The sequence below is a fragment of the Protopterus annectens genome, chromosome 4.part0, assembly GCF_019279795.1.
Source record: "Protopterus annectens isolate FY-2018-M chromosome 4.part0, PAN1.0, whole genome shotgun sequence".
NCBI classification, from domain to species: Eukaryota; Metazoa; Chordata; order Ceratodontiformes; family Protopteridae; genus Protopterus; species Protopterus annectens.
The window spans coordinates 1,241,651,428-1,241,672,545 of record NC_056733.1 but is presented as its reverse complement, the minus strand read 5'-3'; the positions used below and the strand labels follow the sequence as shown (position 1 = coordinate 1,241,672,545).

The 21,118-nt window shown below is 41.8% G+C and overlaps 1 protein-coding gene across 3 annotated transcripts in view; it reads right to left on the bottom strand.

The window, feature by feature from the left end:
• Positions 1 to 21,118, bottom strand: part of YIPF5 (Yip1 domain family member 5) — a 315,397-nt gene that overhangs the window by 263,768 nt on the left and 30,511 nt on the right. For all 3 annotated transcript variants that reach the window (XM_044069146.1, XM_044069147.1, XM_044069148.1), the window contains exon 2: positions 9,983 to 10,102. In XM_044069146.1, the coding sequence (XP_043925081.1) occupies positions 9,983 to 10,092 (110 nt within the window). In that variant the 5' untranslated portion in view covers positions 10,093 to 10,102. The remainder of the gene's footprint in view (positions 1 to 9,982; positions 10,103 to 21,118) is intronic.

Sequence of the window (21,118 nt, the reverse complement as noted above, 5' to 3'; positions counted from 1 at the left end):
GTTTTGACACAGGCTTGCCCTGAACTCAAAGCAAAAGAAACAAACAACTGCTGAGACTGCCTAAAATCCTTGGTCCTGCTTAAATAATAACGCAATTGCCTATGTACATCTAAAGTGTGCAAAATCTTTTCCCCTTTATTTTGGGGGTCTGCATAAAAGTAGGCAAATGAATAGTTTGGTTTAAAGCCACACTAGAAACCACCTTAGGCATAAAGGAAGGATTAGTAATGTAATGATACCCTATCCTTATGAAAATCAAAAAGGCTCTACCGCCATAAGGGCCTGCAATTCAGAAACCCTTCTTGCAGAAGTAATGGCCAACAAAAAAGCAGTCTTCCATGACAAGTATTTCAATTCAGCAGTAGCCGCAGGCTCAAAAGGTTGTAGAGTAAGTTTCTTCAACACAAAATTGAGATCCCAAGCAGGAGTAGGAGCTCTATTGGGGTCTTATATTCTTTGCCCTCTAAGAAATTGCTTGAACAAAGGATGCGAAAACAATGGTGGGTCACAATCATAGTGAGCTGAAATTGCTGCAGCATGAATCTTAATGGAAGAGAAAGACAAACCTTTGTCCAATAACTCAGTAAGATATTGAAGAGCCACACTCAAATTAGGCTCAGAAATCTCCAAATTGTTTGCTGCACTCCAAAATAAAACCTCTTCCATTTTTCATGCACTTTCCTTGTACTAGGTCTTCTGGCTTCCATAATCACATTTAAAACTTGTTGAGGAAGTTGAGACCTGCTGTGTTTCAAAACAGAATATGCCAGGCTGTTAGATGAAGAGAGTGAAGCTTGACATTGAGCAGGTGACCGTCCCTCTGAGACAACAGGTGTGGAATCAAAGGTAAAGGCCATGGAGGCTTCCTTACCAGACTCCTCAGTAATGGGTACCAGTGTTGCCGAGGCCAATCTGGAGCTATTAAAATCATCCTTGGCTTGTCTTGTCTGACCTTTAGGAGCACCTTTGGGAGAAGAGGCAGAGGTGGAAAGGCATACACATGAAGATTTTTCCAACTGAAAGACAGAGCATCCACTTTCCAAGCTGTGTGATGAAACCCCTTTGTGCAAAACTTTGGCAGCTGGTGGTTTAGTGGAGAAGCGAACAGATCTATGTCTGGAGTTCCCCATGACACTGTCAAGTTTTGAAATACATGAAGATCCAGTTTCCACCCGTGGGGATCCATGATTTGTCTGCTTAACACATCTGCTAAGGAGTTCTGTGCAACCGGCAGAAACCTTGCCTGAAGAGTTAGTTGCAAGCTGAGCGCAGTCTCCCATAAAATCATTGCTTGACTGCACAACGGGTAAGAATGTGTTCCCCCTTGTTTGTTGATGTACCACATGACAGTTGTGTTGTCTGTTAGAATCAACACCTGCCCTGGAAGAAGTAACTCCTTGAAAGCCATTAATGCAAACTGGACTGCTAACATCTCTTTCATGTTGATATGTAGATGCTGTAGTCTGGCAGGCCACTTGTCTTGTATCCACTTTCCATCTAGATGAGCTCCCCAAGCAATGTCTGAGGCATCTGTCGTTAGAATCTGACTCGCCTCTGGCCGGGTCACAGAGAGTCCCTTGTTTAGGTGACATTCCTGAGCCCACCACAAAAATTCCTTTTGAATGCAAGGTATTATTTGAATGACAGTGTCCAAATCCTGGCAGTGCTGTGTCCATACATTTTGAGATACCATTGCAGCTTCCTCATATGCAGTTTGGCATTGGGAAGCACCAGAATACAAGATGCCATGAACCCTAAGGCTTGAAGGACTGTCCTTGCAGTCAGCCCGGACTGAAGAGATAGGTGATGGAAGTAACTGGAAAGATTCTTTTGTTTGTCCGGGGTTAAAAAGGCCATCTGGGCTGCTGTATTCAGTCTCACACCCAGAAAGCACATGTCTTGAGAGGGTACTAGACTGGACTTTATTTCGTTCACAGAATACCCTAGGCATCTTAGCACTGCTATCACAAATTCCAAATGCTGTAAAAGGTCTTCCTTTTCTTGAGCCAGAATCAGGCAGTCGCCCAAGTAAGGATAGATTTGAATTCCTTTTAACCTGAAGTAAGCTATCACTGGAGCCAGAACCTTTGTGAATACTCTGGGCGCAGTAGATAAGCCAAAGGGCAATGCAGAGAACTGATAATGAGAATTTCCAGCTCGAAAACGCAGATACTTCCTGCAACTTAGTCTGATAGGCACATGAAGGTAAGCTTCCTTGAGATCTAAAGTTACCATCCAGTGATCTTTGCCCAGCAGAGGTAAAAGCTGTTGTAACGTCAACATTTTGAACTTGGGAATGTCCAGATAAGTGTTGAGGATAGATAAATCCAAAATTGGTCTCCACGTGTTCCCCTTCTTGGTACTAGGAACAGGCGAGAATAAAATCCTAGGCCCCTTTCTGGCACAGGAACTGGCTGAATGGCCCCTATTTGGAGCAACAGAGAAATTTGCTTGTGAGCCTCTTTTCTTTGTAGAGGAGGAATGTCTGGCATGCCTTTGAAAGGAGGCAAGGTATGGAAATAAAACCTGTAACCGTGGTGAATGATATCCAAAACCCATCTGTCTTGGGTAATTAAATCCCAATTTTCTTTGAAAAGAGCCAGCCTTCCTCCCAAAGGTGCTGCCAGGCGAGAATGTACTGGCAGCTGAAAAGGTAGGTCATTGGGTCTGTTTACGAAAGGACTGACCCCTGCCCTCACCAGAAGACTGAGCAGGTGAACTCCCTGTTCTAGGCCTAAAAGATCCTTGTGCTCTGCCCCTACCACGTCTAGACTTACCCCTAGACTGGGAATCATAAGCAGGATATGTCCATCCCTTAAGTAGGCCAATTTCTACTAAACTTCGGAGGCTGAACCTGCAAAAAATCCTTAACAGTTTGCATAGACTTAGCCTTGTCCTCCATTTTCTTTAAAACTGCTTCCACAGGCGAACCAAACAACACATCAGACTGTAAAGGAGCATCCAAAATCCTTGTTTTAACATGCTCAGCTAAATTCTGATCCCTCAACCAGGCGTGCCTACGAAGAACAGAACCAGTGGCAGCCACCCTCGAGGAGGCCTGCACAGCATCAAAACCACACTGCAAGGAATGTTTACCCACCTGTTCAGACACATGAACTAAATCCTGCAACTCTTTACACTCAATACCTTCAGCCAGAGCATCCACCTTAGATTTCAATTGTGAAAGGAGATAATTCTGATATTTTAACATGTGAAACTGACAATTCAACGCCCTCATGGCTAAAGTGGAAGAAGTATACACTTTCTTTCCCCATCTATCCAAAGCCCTTGCCTCTTTATCAGGAGGAACAGGATTTTTAACAACAGAGGCCTTCACACCTTTAGGCCCCTGAGAAACAGTTTCCGGATCTGCCCGAGGACTCTTAAAAAGATACTTATGAGCTTCAGGCACCCTATAGTACCTATCCGGTTTAACTGGGGCAGGAGGCAAAGAATCAGGATTCAGGGAAGCCTCTGCAAAAACATCTTCCACCACATTCAGAACAGGAGGTATAGCTAAAGGCCTATGCTGGGGTAAAAACAAGAATTCCCTAAGCCTCTTCCTGGAATCAGAGAAATCTTGACCTTCCCATTTAAAATGCTCCCTCATGGAATGCAGAGTCTCTGAAAATGAAAAATCCTCAGGAGGAGAAGCTGAGGGAGTAGAATCATCCACATCAGAATCAGAATAAGGAGGATACTCTTGCAAGTCTTCAGCCGAAGACTCAGAAGCCTCCGAACATTGCTCAAAACTCTCAAACTCAGGTTCCACCCTAGGCCTCTTATCAGGAGGGGGCATAGAACCTCTAATCATAGTAATCAAATCCTCTGCCATTTTAAGCATATGTTTCTTAGGCAAAGACCCTGAAGCACTAGGAGAAACCCCCACTGAAGCTAAACTTGGCCTGCCTCTCAAAGAAGCCTTGGAAACAGAAGGGGAGGCTCTAACCACCTTAGGAAGAGAGGGAAGAACAGCCACCTGAGAAGCCCCTCAGCCTGGCCTACTTCCTGAGAGGACACATCCTGTAACAGTAAAGTCTCTCCCTGAGACTCCAAAGAAACTCCTGGCAGAACCTCCGGCTCCACTGAGCCTTCTAAAGAACCGGCGTCCGGGACTGTCGGTTCTTCCACTCTAGGCTTTGCTGCTTTGTCCTTGCGCTTTTGGCGAAGCGCCGGAGCATCCGGCGGCATTTTATAATTACAACGCTTCCCAAAACTAACCTGGCACAGTCTAACCTTCTCTTAATAGTGCGTTTGTTAAATCTAGCACAAGAGCGGCATCCAACAACGTCGTGCTCAGGCCCTAAACAAGGTATACACAAAGTATGGTAGTCCCTATGAGGTATCTGTTTCCCACAAGAAATACAGTTATTCACTTTTTCTGACATCCGGTTAAATACTGAGGCAAGAAAAAAACAAAATATTCCAACGGGTACTTAGCCAACTTTGATTCGGTCTGAAACTCTGACTTCAGAAACTTTCAGAACGCCAACCTGCACTCGCAAAATTGCTTCTGCATCGGACCATGCGGCAAAAAAGACTGAGGATATGGCGTCGGTCATGCGCATTAGTACCCTGACGTACTGACGTCAGTCTAATGCGCCCTGACCGACGTCAGCCATATACTTTGGTATTTGGGCCGACCGGACAGCGGACTACCCAATAGTTAGGACTGCAGCAATGTGGAATGAAGAACATCTACGATACCTCATAAAATCATCCAAGGCCAGTTTCGAAAGAAAAATTGCCAAAGATTCTAAAGATAATCACAAAGCCTTCTTTAGATATGTCAAGAATCTAGGAGGCAACTCTCAGATATGCTCCGAGCTAGTGTAAAATGGCAATAAATATACTGAACCAACTGACATTGCCAACATCCTGGCTGACAGCTTCAGTGCAAACTTTACCCCCCTCACCCCCAAAAGGGCCCGTGTCCATCCCAGGAGAATGTAGAGCCCCAGACATCACGGACACGCAGGTAAAAACAGCCCTCTCCAAAGCTAAAAACACATCAATGGGACCGGATGGTATCCCAGGCTGCGTCTTACACGAGCTCTAAAATGAACTAAACCCTCCCCTAAATTAACTGTTCAAACTCAGCCTTGCCACAGGCTATGTACCCAAAGAATGGTGTACAGCAACAGTCATCCCCGCTCCACAAAGGTGGTGCCACAACAGATCCTGGGAACTATCACCCTATAAGCCTGACTATCCTGGTCTGCAAAGCTATGGAGCTCATCATCATGGAACTCATAAACAGAGACATTGGGAACCTCCAGACACTGGACTCTACCCAATTTAGCTTTGTTAAAGGCAGATCCTACCTCCTAAACCTAGCTGACTTCTTTGAAACAGTTACCAAGGCCATAGATGAGGGAAAGGTAGTCCACACAGCCTACCTGGACCTCGCTAAGGCCTTCGACACTATTCCCCACTCCGGCATCATAGATAAGCTCACCAGCTTGAACATTAACCCCTATGTCACAAGATGGGTCGCCAACTGGCTCACAGATAGAACACACATGGTCAGAGTTGCGGATGCCATGTCCGACTCTAAACCAGATACAAGTGGCGTCCCACAGGGCCCAGTCCTGGGACCCCTCCTGTTCAGTATATACTTCTCTGAGGTACAGGCAAGCACGGGAGGACTATGGCCGACCAAGTTTGCAAATGACTGCAAACTGGAGGCCATAATAGACTCTCCAGCTGACAAAGACATCCTCCAGAAGGGTCTCACAGAGACAAGATACCTGGTGTCAGAACCATGGGCTCAAGCTAAATGCCAAAAAATGCATAGTCATCCCCTTTGGGAAAAACAAAGTGCCCATGAATTATCACATAGGTGGTAAAACACTAAGTACGGAAGATGTAATTAGGGATCTGGGGACCCAGGTAGACAGCAACCTCTCCTTTGATAATCACATTGCCAAAGTGGTTAGAAATTCCTTCTATGTAGTCCACCTAATCACGAAAGGGTTCACATCTAGATCAAGAGAGATCATTGTGCCCCTCTACTCATCACTCATTAAGCCCATAATAGAGTACAATGCCCCATTTGGAATGTACCTTACTCGACACCTGCAACAGCTAGAAAGACCACAGAAGTACCTCACCAAGAGGATCATGGGCCTCAAACAGATGCCCTATGCAGCTCGACTAAAGAAACTCCAGCTCTACTCGGTTGCTTACCGCCTACTCAGAGGTGATCTCTGCCTGACGTACAAGGCCATGTCCAACCCGGAATTAAATGGACATGCTCCACCTCAAGAAAACCAAATCTCTCAGAGCCACATGCTCCAGTGAATTAAAACTCAGCACAACAATAAAAAGGACATGCTGGAGGGATAGATTCCTGTCCCAGAGACTTCTCTCGCTCTGGAATAGAATCCCAGTTTATGATAGGCAAAGCCCCTCACTGACTCTCTTCAAGAGAAATCTTGACGAGTGGATGGGAAATCGTAAATTTACCCCTGGGAGCACTTCAATGGCCCTGCTAGACAGAGATCCAAGAAACTAATTTAAAAGGGAGGCGAAAGCCAACATATTCTGGCTAGGCTTATAAATGCCCTTGGGCAGATAGCCTAGTACTACCTATGAACCTATATAAATTATATATATATATATATATATATATATATATATATATATATATATATATATATATGTATGTATGCATGTATATGTATACACACACATACACACACACAATCTATGCATACACACACAATCTATGCATATATGTATACAGTGTGTGTGTGGATTCCCTTCACAAGCTCGAAGTTTCAAAACTTTGAACCGCAGATGGTCAACACCGTAAGATGGAACTTTTGCAGGAAATTTAAACATTTAACTCACTGTAGTGCGATCTTGGTCTATTTAGCAGTAGGTGTGGGGGGTGCACGGGGGCTTGCTCCCTTGCAAAATTGTAAAAAAAAAAAAAAAAAATTTGTTTTTTTTTAATTACAATTTTGAAGTTTCAGAAATACAATATTAGTCTCCACCATTTACAGTTCGAAGTTTTGAGCTCATGAAGTATATATATATATATATATATTTTACATATATACACACACACACATATATATATATACATATATATATATATACACATATACATACACATACACACACACATCTATATATATATATATATATATATATATATATATATATATATATATATATATATATACATACATACACACACATATATACATATATACATTAGCACACACACATATATACATATATAAAAATAAAACACACCCATATGTATATATATATATATATATATATATATATATATATATACATAAAGACACACATATATATATCTAGATATATATAGACACACACATATAGATACACACAAACACACACACACAAACACACACACACACAAACACACACAAACACACACACACACAAACACACACACAAACACACACACACACACACACACACACACACACAAACACACACACACAAACACACACACACAAACACACACACACAAACACACACACACAAACACACACACACAAACACACACACACCTACTGATCTATCTTTGTACCTATAAAAAGATATGCATGCTCACACTGACAATCAAATAAAAAAAAAACACCTAAAGAAAGTGGGCTGGAGAGAGGGAGGAGATGCCTACAAGAATCATGACATATTAAAATGGTAACTTTGCTTACAGTACATCACTGTTACAGTAGCCTCGGCTAATTTGATAACTACAATAGAGTAGAAAACAAAAAGGGAGAGGAACAAAATGAAGACTCCATGAGCCCCTATAGAATGTTCCTATAAAAGCCTGTTACGGACCTGAGAAAGGCATCTAATTAGTAGTGCCTTGTAAAGGTTGCTGCATCTAGAATACTTCATTCCAAAAGTCACAGAGGAAGATAAAAGTCCTGGTGGGGTGTCCCTAACCCGGCCTTTAAGTGGCTTGGTATGGTGAATGCAGCAAAAATAAATCTCAAGATACAACTATCTGGAGGCTGCTTGCTTTTACACTTGCTTTTGTTCTATTCCTTTCAAAAGAGACATAGCTGATTAGCTTTACTGAAGGGCTGATCTTTGCCTAAGTGTTACCTGAGCTGTCAGTGGGCATCCAGAGTATGAAGCATGCTAACTCGCAGGCTGAAACAGCCCCTAGAATGCATGTAAAAAGACTGCACTTATGGACTCCTGCTCACCTGCTAAATTACAGACAATATCACATTGTAAACATGGCAAGAATGTTATGCTAATGAAAATGAAGCCACAATTAATTTATTTGTCTCTTTCTGATAAACTCATAGAACACCAGAAAACCTTGTAAACAAAGGTTCCTGAATATAGTAGCTACCAAATGTGAAAGCATCTGCTAATGGTACACTGTCATTTAATAATGGTGTGAAGTGGCTAGGACTCCTTTTTGGTATTAAAAATCAAATTAAACTAAGCAATAACTAATCAGTCATATGTAGATGGCAAGAAATTAAATTAAAGGAAAAATATGCACTAAACGCAACGGTTATTTTAGTGTATTTCAATATTTCCATCCCTACAGGATCATCCCTATTATTTCACTTTTTTTTTTTATTAAGTATGACTTAGCAGTTTCTACTTCTATCCTAGTCTGCCTTCTCAGTGCACACTGTGCTGAGGCTAAATGCAATCTCATGATAATTTTCACAATTTGTCTGCACTGCTACTACATCACAATGCCCTTCACATCTAAAAGCATTTTGCTAAGGAAAATGAACATTGCAAGATACCCATAGCTCTATTTTTTTTTCTTTTTACATCTGCTAATAAAACTACTCAGGATCAAAACTCACACTTAAATCTGTGCTGCTGTGAAAAGCAGAATTTTTTTGTCTTTAATGGGGCCATAAACCTGGGTGGCTGCGGTGGTGCAGAGGTTAGCGTTGCCACCTCACAGCAAGAGGTTCTCCTGTTCGATCCTCGGCTGGGGTGCCTTCTGTGCAGAGTCTGCATGTCCTCCCTGTGGTCGCGTGGGTTTCCTCCGGGTGCTCCGGTTTCCTCCCACATCCCAAAGAAATGCTGTAGGTGGACTGGACACACTAAATTATCCCTAGATGTGAGTGCGTGCGTGTGCCTTCTGTGGAAGGCTGGGCTGGCAACTTGACACAGTAAAACTCCACTGCCAATCACGACTGGACAGGTGATCTGCTGTGGCGACCCCTAACCGGGAGAAGCCAAAATAATTAGAATAATGGGGCTATAAACCTGATAAAACTTTTATAGTATGTTGAAGAAATCATCTTCATTAATTAGTTGGGCTTTGAAAACTACGAAATAAAACACTCCAATTGACTTGGGGAAGGGAAAAAAAGGACTTGAAACTCCTATCACTTTATCTCAATTATTTCTTTATCTTTTTTCAAGAACTCTTTGCAGTTAGTGCAATGCACACGAGGGAAACACATATCAAAGTCACTGTCATTTTTATTGAGGATTGTTAAGACTATATTTTTCAGTATGTCCCATTATATGTGAATGGGACTGTGATCCGACAACAGTGTGGGGCATTGCAATCTCATTAGCTGCTCTCAGAGTTTATTATGGGCAAGAATAGCATCAAAAGAAAAAAATCTCATGTCAGCATGTCCGTCGCATGATGATTCAGGAGTAGGGAAAAAGATTACAGTAAGTTGGTACTGCAGTGCTATTGGGTTTGAACTGTGTAAGAGTTCACAGTAACAGAAAAAAATATTTTTTTTCCAAGGGTTGGTCATTTAAGAGCTCTAAGCATACAAAGTCTTAATTAATGCTCTTAGTGGCTTCTCCTCAACAATCTGCAAACCTGAAGCACAACAAAGACAAATAAGAAATGGTGGGATAAAATAAACCAATATCAGAGGAAAAGCAATTAAAATGAAGTATGGGCTTATAGGAAATAGATACTTTTATCCAGTAAACAGAGATGTATTAATATAAGCATGCCCACAAAACAAAACATTACCGATTGTTGTACTGGTCTCCAACTCCACTGTAATCATAGGACTGAGCTTGGTCATCAATGCTGTAACTTGTCTGGTAAAAGTCTGAGTTGAGGTTGTCAAAGGAAGCCATTACTGGGGACCTAATAACAGAATCAAATAGTTATTTCAAACAATAAAAGTTATTGCTTTTTCATGTAATGGACATTTACAGTAAAAGCTTTAAGAGAATTTAAGAGAAAACTGCCTCTTGTGTCTGTGTATCCAAATATTTAAAAAAGAAGTACAGTTGTGTAAGTAAACTTAACATAACAGTAAATGTTTGAATGCTCACTGCTGCAGCAGCTATAACTATCTGGGTTATATCTTGCCAAGATATAACAGCCGGACAGCTTCCAAAACTTCAGAACATCTTCCACAAGCTCAACCATTAGGCAGCTCAAGCTGAACTGCCTAAAATCACAGTTTTAACTGCCAAGCACTTCAGAATTTTCATGACAATTGAGAGAGGGAGGTCCAGCCCCGACAGGAAATGGGTAGGAGTAAAAATATACACACATACCTTGGCATAATCAAATAAAAAAGGGGGTTGGAAGGCGGTAGGGACTACTCCAGCAGTGATAATTCGAACACCTACTGTTATAGTAAGTTTACTTACTTAACTGTACTATGTTAATCATACTGATCACTGTTGCAGCAGCCTTACTGTATGGCTAGATTACCCCAGCTTACTACATTTAGGAAGGGGAAGGAGAAGGGTCCAGGAGCCCCTGTAGAATGGTCCTAGCAAAGCCTTATCTAAACAGTGAAGGAATCAGCCTTGTAGTGCTTTGCAAAAGTACATACAGAGGACCAAAATGCTGCTTCTAGAATATTTCTAGAACCTAACCCTTTCTAAAAAGCTACTCAAGAAGCCAAGGCCCTGGTAGAGTGGGCCTAAACCCTGCCTGGCATAGTTTCGTTGTGGTGAGCAAAAACAAGAGGTAATATATTTAGACAAGCCTTTAGAAATTGTCTATCTGTTTTGCCACAGGTTGTCTCTTAACTTTCACGAGAAACTGACAACTGATCTGAAGATCTGAAAGAATTTGTTCTGTCAAAATAATACCAGAGTTGTCTGTGAACATCCAAGGTATGGAGTAACCTTTCTCTCTCATTTAGGTTCAAGAAAGAAAACAGGGAGATGGATAGTGTCCCTTAAAGTAAACTTGGATACCACGTCAGGCATACAAGAGGGATTAGTTCACAAAGAAGCCTCATCTCTGTGGAAACGGACATAGGGTTAACTCACCATAAGAGCTTGCAACTCAAATAGTCTTCCTGCAGTGGTTAGGGCAATCAGTAAAACAATCTTCCCTGTTAAAAATCTCAAGTCAGCCAGATGAGCTGGTTCAAATGGAGCCAGCATTAGCTTCTCTTAACACAAAATTAAAATCCCAAAGAGAAGTCACAGGTTTTCTTAGAGGTCTCTCAAAACATTTTGGCATGAGAATGCATCAAAACTGGAGGATCCATGGGCAGACATGCTGAAATGGCTGATAAATGAACCTTGATGGAGGAGTAAGAAAGGTCAAAGGACAGTAACTTGCACAAATATAAAACCATAGAAACACTAACCCTGAATGGGTGCTGGGTATTTTGTAAGCACCAACTAGAAAACATTTTCCATTTGATAATATATGATTTTCTAGTAGTAGGCTTTCTTGCCACCATAAGTACCTGTTGCACATGCTCAGTAAACAGATGCCTAAAGAATTAAGATCCTACCACCCAAGTCAGTAAAGCTATTCTGCGTGGAACCTTGCGGTAATTGCCCCTGGCAATTTCCAAAAGAAGGGAGAACCATTGCCGACTTGGCCAGAAGGAAGTCACCACAATGACCTTGCGGGACTCTGTCAGAATCTTAAGTAGAACCCTGGACATCAGTAGGAAGGGTGGAAAGCATACAGGAAAATTCCTATCCAAGGAAAGGAAAAGCCATCTGTCTTCCCACCATTCTTGAATGAAGTTCTGGTGTAGAATTTTACCAGTTAATTGTTCAGAGAGAAGGTAGAGGTCTACTTGAGGAACTCTCCACGGACAGAGCAAATCTGTAAGACCCCCTGATATAGTGAGTGTCTGCCTTTGTCCAGCTCAGCTTGTTCATAGGAGATTACTAGTCTAATGGCTCAAGAGCCCTTACAAGCCCAGCCATATTTAACCAGACTTTCCCAATTTTCAACAGCTCAGCAGCAAGGTGATCAAAGTTCACAGAGATATGAGCCTATGCTACTGTATCTAATACCAACTGCCTCTGCCCATGAGGGACATGGGTGCAACCCCAGGATTAAATTTATGATTAGCCATCCACTGATCTAAGCTGCACTTAGACGGTCAGGGAAGGGCTTTGCTTCAAATGAATGGGAAGTCTGAGACGCTTCCCTCTCCAACATGATTTATTTATGTGAAAGGCTAGGTTAAGATTCCTGGAATAAGTGACTGTCATACAATTTGATTTATTAATGTGTAACATATCGATCCCTTTAGTAATCTCTAGGAGACAGAATACAGCAATAGGGCTTTCAATCTTTCCACTTAGGACTTGTTTTTTGTACCCTGTATCCTCCTAGTGAACAACCTCTGGGGTCACTCCACCTGCTGCAGATGTCTGGTGAGGTACATGGCAAAAGGGTGCACTGTAGTCAATTATTGGTCTGATGAGAGCAAAGTACAATGGAATTGTAACGTCCTTTGATCTGGATACCATGCCCTTTACTTAGGAGTTGTAACACACAGAAGGACTTTCTCACCACTGTGGACACATGGTGGTCGAAGTTCAGATTACTATCAACTTGACACAATGTAGTATGCCTGAAGAGGGAGACTGTGCTGTGAAGCTATATCCCAAGCTAACATGGCTAGTCTGCCAAGGGGGTAAGACCTGGTTCCTCCTTGCTTGCTGATGCACCACAAACGTGGTACTGTCTGCCACATTTTGAAGAGATCACGTGGACCAAAGATGGTTTAAGTGTCTTGATCAGAACAAGCATCTCTTTTATACTTGCGTCCTTGTATTCGTCCTTAGTGTCCCAAACACCTTGCCATTTTATCCTTTCTGGAAAAGTCTGAGGTGCCTATGGTGACTGACTGCTTTGGAGCAGGTGGCTGGGTGAGAACAGAAGACACTGATTTACGGAGATTTGCTGTCTCCACCAAGTGATTTCTCTTCTGACAAATTCCAGCACTGAAATATGAAAAGATAAGTGTTGCTGTCGGGACCAAAGCGACTTCAGGTGCCAGTGTATCTTTTTTATGTCAGGTCTTGCAAAGGAAATGATGAGAATCACAGATGCTGTGAAACCAAAAATCCAAATCCTGAGGTATTCCCTCGAAGTGACAAAAATCTGAGTGGATAAACCTAGATACAGACCTAATTTTTCCTGTGGAAGAAAACCTCTCTGAATTGAGGTATCTAGCAGACATCCCAGGAACACGCGAGTATCGGGAAGGTGTAATGGTTGCAAGACTAAGTTGCTTTGAATTTTCCTAAGATTCCTGCAAGTGTAAGTGTACTACAGTCTGTAGCCAAATGTATTTGAAGGCTCTGATAAATGTTATCTCATTGATACTGTTAAGCTTTTTTTCTTATTGTCCTGCCCCAAGTCCCCTGCACACTCAGTTCCCAAACATGGGCTCTCATGCCATGTACAACGAACATGTCCCGAGTACTGAAGATAATTTTTCCATACTGAAGACAACCCCAGTATCTAGCAAGACCTATCTAATGTATCACAAAAGCTCTTGAAGCAGCATCGGAAGGGAATGTTAGTCTCCAGCAAGTGCAGATACTGGCACTACCTTTTTCTGACATACTACTGCAGCATAATCATATGTAGTCTTGTCAGTGGAACCATTAATATGCATGAAACTATGTATCCACACCTTTGAGGAATTACCTGGTACGGCCTTGGTTGCAACTGGCAATATTTCCAACTTACTGGGTTAAGAACAGGATCTAGGCGGTGGACAGAAAAACGTTTTGTCTATCTGTAACCAGGAAAGATACCAGAAAATAACTCGTCTGGACAGGATCAATGTGGAATTTTGAAGATTTAATGGAAACTCTATGGTCTAGAAATAGTGCTCTGTCATCTCTAGAGCCCTTTATATTTCTTGCACGGATAAGTCCTACATGTGGCAATCATCCAGGTAGGTGTGTATGTGAAAGCCTTCCGTTTTGCAGTATGCAATGACTGGAGCCAGGCAGTCTATAAATTCCCTGGGTGCTATAGGCAAGCCAAAGGTCAAATATGTGATTTGATAAGGAGTGCTTCTGTTATAAATCTTAGGAAATACCAGTTCCCCTTGGCTACACAGATGTGCAGACAGGCACCTTTTATGTCTAAACTCAATACAAAGGAGAAGCAGGGGCAGTAATTTTGCACTGCCAACATCTGAACTTTAGGACATACAGAAAACTTGCTGCTCAGTATGGAAGGTTCTAGAAAGGGATTCCAGGATCCTTCTTTTCTTGCAAATATAATCAACCTGGAAGAAAAACATGTCCCCTTTTTCTGGTGCACTCTCTATGGCTCTCTTCACCACAAGGTTTATTTCCAAAAGCATTAGGTGTTGTTGATCTTTTTGGAAGCAGTGCTCATAAACTTTGGTTCCTTTTGAAGCTGTAGCCTCCACCCCTTTTTTAGGATCTACAAGACCCCGCCAGTCTTCTCTTTTTTGGGCTTTGATATCATCTTGTTTGGGATACGAGTACAAGTGCCACCTTTTGTCAAAGTGTTTGATGTATCCAGGTGGAGGAGAATGAAAAAGGTCTTTGACAGACTACTTGGTCTTCTCCTCCAGCTCTCTGAACACACTCTCATCAGTGGTTTTCAAAGAGAAGCTCTTTAACCAGGGGGTAAATTCAGGTACACCACTTTCACATAACAGGTCTCCTAACTGCCTATTTCAAAGCAGTTGCCTTTGAGATGCATCTACAGTATCACAGACCACACTTTACAGAGTGCCTGGCAACCTGGCCTGGGAAAGATGTTAAATCAACCATCTCCATTTTAAGGCCATTGTTCTCTACTGCCTTGATTTCTGACTTAACTGATCAATTTAATGCGAGAGAATGGCAACTGAGGGTGCTAAAGTCCATGATAGCCAAGCTGATTTTTATAAAACGGTCATGTATTCTATTCTCCCTGGTTATTGGGAATGGTTCTCCTGGCTGCAACCTGGTCATACAAAATGGTGTTTCTTGCTGTAATGACAATGGATCCCTAACTAGAATCCATGGATGCCAATGCTAGAACAGAACTCAGATCATTATAAAAATTTTGTGGGAGTCACAGACCCTATAAATGCAATCTGGATTTCAGTTAGTAGGGTGCTGGGAATCAGGCTACAAGGATGCAGAACAAAAATCATCTCATCATCCTGGACTTCTAAAACTAGAATGATAAAACAATGAGTGAAAAGGTCACACACAAAAAACAATCAGCAAAAATTAAAAGAAAATTTTAGCCAAGCTAGAATTTCCACTGTGTGATTCCTCAAAAACTCTTTTATTAGAGGCACATGGGATATATGCAAATGACCCTAAGAACATCAGGTGTTTCAGCTATATGGCGGTTCTGAATGCCCATGACGGTTTCTTTTTAAATCATTTAATGGACAAATTCAGGCCAATAAAGCCAAACCCAAATAGCTGTGGACATGCATGTTTCGGCCTTGTTATGGCCATATCAGCACAGCACAACTGGACTGTTTGACTAAGCATTAGAAATACAAGGCTGTTATACCCAGCTGATGTCCAAAACTAGAAAGATGAGAGACATTGGGTCTGCCCAACCTAGAAACTGTATTTGATCTGTATCAGAGAGAACTACTGGTCTTCCTAGATGAGGGTTTCTTATAACCTGTGAAAGGTTACCTTCTAAAAAAGGAAGTCCTCAGTAGGTAAGGCTGAAGATGGGGTGGCCTCCATGTCAGACTGCACACAGCAGACTGGGGGGCATTTGACTCACAAATGCCAGTATCTCCACCTCTGAATCTGAAGTGTATGATTCCCACTGGGAGAAGCCTGGTTATGACCATATCAGCTCAGCACAGCTGGACTGTTTGACTAAGCATTACAAATACAAGGCTGTTATACCCAGCTGATGTCCAAAACTAGAAAGATCGACAGAGACATTGGGTCTGCCCAACCTAGAAACTGTATCTGATCTGTATCAGAGAGAACTATTGGTCTTTCTAGATGAGGGTTTCCTTCATCCTGTGAAAGGTTACCTTCTAAAAAAGGAAGTCCTCAGAAGGTGAGGCGGAGGATGGGGTGTCCTCCATGTCAGACTGCACACAGCAGACTGGGGGGCATTTGCCTCACAAATGCCAGCATTTCCACAGATTCACTGCCTAGACCATTTGGGTTTCAGTCTCTTGGACCTTTGCTTAGGTGTACAGGCTACCTTACAGTCTGTGAGAAACAGGTGGATGTACAAGACCTCACGCCAGTCTATCTAAACTTTCTTCTGACTCGAAAGTGCAGGAATATCACCCTCCCATGGCCAGGCAAACCAAGACAAGCTGATAAAGTCCCTATGAGGCATTTGCTTTCTACACCTAGTGCAATTATCTTTAGTCCCTGAAATTTACAATTCAAAATACACAACATATATAAAGTAAAGACAAAAATCTCCAACGGGGTACTTAGCTTCAAATTCTACCGTCAGACTGATGATACAGCTAGAGTACTAAAGATTCTCCTCAAACTGTGTCAAGAATGATCTGAGAACTGTGCTGACCAATGTCCCTTGAACTCAGCAAGTTAGGGTTGGGAGGGGATGGGAAAGTGAAAGAGGTCTGGAATTTAGGCTGGCCATTGAGTTTCTGTAGCCAGGAATTCCAAGAATCCGTGAATCACAAAAGACACCACTGGGCATATGAAAATATCAAATTTTGTTAGTGTGTGAATTTTACCTGGAATAACTGTTCATCATTTATGACTTGGAGTTTTTGTGAAGTAAACTGCTTAAAAATCCACAATTAAAATGTCTTAGTTGTGTTACTTGTAAAGATAGGTGAAGGCTGCCAGCCTAGCTAGATATAATTAAAATTCTGTCATTTGTAAATATTAATGTAAGCCAAAGGCTTGTTCTCTTAAATGTGAAAAGATTGTATTGGATGTTGAACTGAAAGAAAATGTAACAACAGTGCACTCTGCTGTAAGAAAGCTGAAAAGTCAAGCATTGTGAAATGGCAGTCTGCCTATTGTTTTGAGGCCAGAGTTAATAGCTAGAATTTACATGTATAATTTCTTTTATTGTTCTGGCTTCCTGACCAGCTACAAGATCAGAAGGGCTATTAACCTTTGAGTTTGTTAGCCTGGGAACCAAAAAGAAATTAATCAGTGGTATTGTGTTATCAATTTAAGGACAGAAAGGATGAGGGCATTTAGCATTTGTCTTGAGAACATCCAGCTCACCAGCATTCTGCCTGTGTTCTATACGTACGTTTATTTTTGGACTGTGTTTTCTCTTAGATATAGCTAGGAAATAGGAAGATTAGATTATTTTTTTCTGTACTGATGTCAGAACTTTTCTACTGTATTATTTTAAGTATTTCTCTGTGATCTCTGAACTCTTGACTAGCATTGTGTAGTAAGAAGTACGACCTTGTGTTTTTATTATTAAATATTTTTAAACCTTTCAACTGTGGCTGTTTTGTGTAGAACTAATTTAAGCCCTAGAGTACACCATGTATATAGTGATACTGGCCAAGCCACTCCAATAAGCCATGACTGTTCAGCTGCACTTACCATTTGGATAATATTGCACAGTAATAATTGGACACCCTTTGTTAAGGGCCTTTTTAGTAGCTGATAAATATTAGTGGGTGGTGGCAAGTGGTACTACTGTATAGTCTGGGTAAAATGGGCACAGCTGGTCAACCAGTGCCAGCCTTCCCCAGGAGTGCCTGTGTGGTTGTATACAACTCTTATCTCAAAGTGTGTGTGTGTGTGTGTGTGTGTGTGTGTGTGTGTGTGTGTGTGTGTGTGTGTGTGTGTGTGTGAGCTATTTGGGCAGGGACATGAAGCACTGATTGGACAGAGAGGATGCTGGAGGTTTTAGCTTGCCCACTAGGCTGAGATCTGGACCCTATAGCTGTGCCAGTGGGGAGTCTTATGAGAGACCTGGAGAGAGGGAGAAACCAGCTCCAGACTGATTGTGATCTCTGTGTGCTTTTAAGGGAAATTGTAATTTACTGTATGTGTATTTTTAATCCTTTCTCTATATGGACACCCCTCACTGATGTTAGCGGTGAGGATGGAGGTTCCTTGATTGCTGGGCCAGAGCACGGGCATCACATTACTTATCAGGCATATTCTTCACTTAGCTACACAGCTCATGTTACACTGACCACTTGACGACTTAGGAAATGGGCACTTCTTCAACTTCGTGAAGCTGTTAGAATGATGTGGTAGCTGTCTACACTACACTGCTGCTATTGACAGCTACTCAAACATCATATCAGGGTCCAAAGTTCTTTGTTATCATAAAGATATATTGACAATTGCTTACATGTTGACAACTATGTTCCTTGGTAAATTTCCTTAAAACACACTAATTAGACTTGTGCAAATGAATTAATGGATTGACTATCTCTGTTTGAGGCACAACTGTACAGCAAGAGGTGGATCAAACTTGACAGCCCAATTAAATTCCAAGCACAGCACATCTGGAACCTTACACCTGCAGCACTGAAAATGTATTACAGGTTTTGAGTCACAAAGACCCACTGGCTGGATTTATTGGCTTTTTTGGAGTAGTTTCCTCTGTACCGTGTCTCCTTTAACCTGTGCTGAGTTGATCTTACACAGGATTTTTATTCAAGACTCCGAGAAGCATGTAAATCCTTGAAAAGTGAGAAGCACGGAAACCCTTGAACCATGAGATTTTTCATTAAAAAAAAAAAAAAAAAAAAAAACACACTGTGCTGAGCACATGGCTCAGTGCACCTCCACCACTGGGCTTACATTGTAGTGGGTTAGCTGATAAAAACCCTTTTTTTCTACAGAAACACTTCCTAATACATATAATATTTGCAATCTTGAGGCTTCAGTAACCTGCAACGAGTGAAATAACTCACACTCTTGAGTTGCAGTAAGGCCTGCCCAAAATATCTGTAGATCCCAACCTAAAACACAGGGTACCCCCCCCCCACAATGCTCATTAATAAGTCTACCTAAACTAACCTTTGCATCCAACAAAAACCTGACTCAAAGCAATTAGCCCTCTGGCTCCCTAAATCTTTCCTGTCCAAACCATGGACTTCCCCCCGAGATAATGCAAGAATTATTTCATGCTTTCCAATGATCATCAACTCAAACAGCATAAAAATGTACATATAAATGGAACAAAAGGCAGCTCTACACCACACCTCATAGGATCCTTCATATGTTGAAGTTCTAAAAATTAACTTGCCTAAACCGCAAAACACAGAACACAGGTAGAAAGCCCCCTCAGCAATACTGTCCACTTGATAAGCCTACTATCTCATATAGCTTTCATGACTTGGACTCCTTGTGCTAAGCCCATAAGGCAGTTACCCTCTAAACAAAACACTCAAGTTACAGGTGACTCCACTGTAAGACATACATACAGGTTATCAGGATGAGCAAGGAAAGAGTGAAAGTTGGTTGTCTGTCTGGTGACAGGACCAGTCAGGTCACACATGTACTCATGCTCTTGAAAAACAAGTACTGGTATGACTCTGATGAAGTACATGCAAGTGTCAACGACTTGAGATGAACCTCTTTAGACTACATTAAGACAGACGCGATGGAGTTTTCAGATTGTGTCCCCCAAACAGGTATAAGCCTAGCAATGAACGACATTCTACCTTCTCCAAAGATGATGCCATAACATAAGCAAGAAATATCAGGACTTCAATAATTTTCTTCTGATGTCATTAGAAAGGGGTCCAATATCGGTCATCCAAGGGGGGCACAAGCGATAGACCACACTGCTTTGTCAGGGATGGCATGCTTTTAAATAGTGGCAAAGACATTAATCATTTCCATTGTGCCCTTTTTTCACAATGCCAAACAGATGCATCAACCAAAAGAATGAAACAAAGGAAAATATTAAGATGTTATTGACTAATGCTAGGAGCCTACATTTAAAAAAAAAAACAAAAAAACACACTCCTCAACTCTGGAGGAAGTAGACATCTGTGCAGTGACTGAAATATGGTTTAAAATGGCAGAGAGCACTCTAGCCGTGCAGGGCTATAATGCCTTCTACACTTTTAGGCCACCCACTGCTCAGGATGGAAAAAAATGTGACCATGTCTTAGTCTTCATTCAGAAAGGACTCACTTTAATAAAGCAGCATGATGTAATAAGGCTTCTTCATGTCCAAATCACCATCAAAAAGGTGCATTATCATATCCATGCATCCATCCTCAACCCCTTTTTCCCCATTTTGCACACAGGTCAGGGTGTCACTTCAACGACAATCATCTTGAGCCAAGGTTTACACCACTGGGCGGCTAGCCCTACCACTGTAGTTCATCCGTACCACTCACTCGCATGTACACTCACAGCTATGGCTAATTTAGAGTGTCCAATCCACCTAATGCATGCCTTTGGAATGTGGGAGGAAACCAGAACACCCTGAGGAAACCCATGCGGCCGCAGGGAGGACATGCAGATTCCACACAGAAGGCACCCCAGCTGAGAATCAAACTGAAGAACCTCTTGCTGTGAAAAGACAAAGCACCACTGTGGCTGCCTGTCTATTATCATATCTTGGCTAGCTAAAGAGATCCCTCTATGACCACAAGTACAATACAAATGCCCTGGAGCAGCTAATCAGACTATCCACTATGGACAATAACATTGTAGACATTGTCCTTAACAATATGGAGATATCTTGCACCATCCCTAGCGTATCTTCATTACTTGTTAGATCTGACCATAACACAGTCTCCTTCAAAACAAAATTGAATCCAGGGACCACTTCTGTCCCTGGTATGTTTAAAAGATTTCTCCAAGATAAAATTAACTAGTCCAATGTGATACACTGCAAACTTCATTAGAGTTAACTGTGTTTGGTTGGATTTGGTGTACAGTTCCACTTTTTCAGTAAACTATACCACCATGTAAAACACATGCT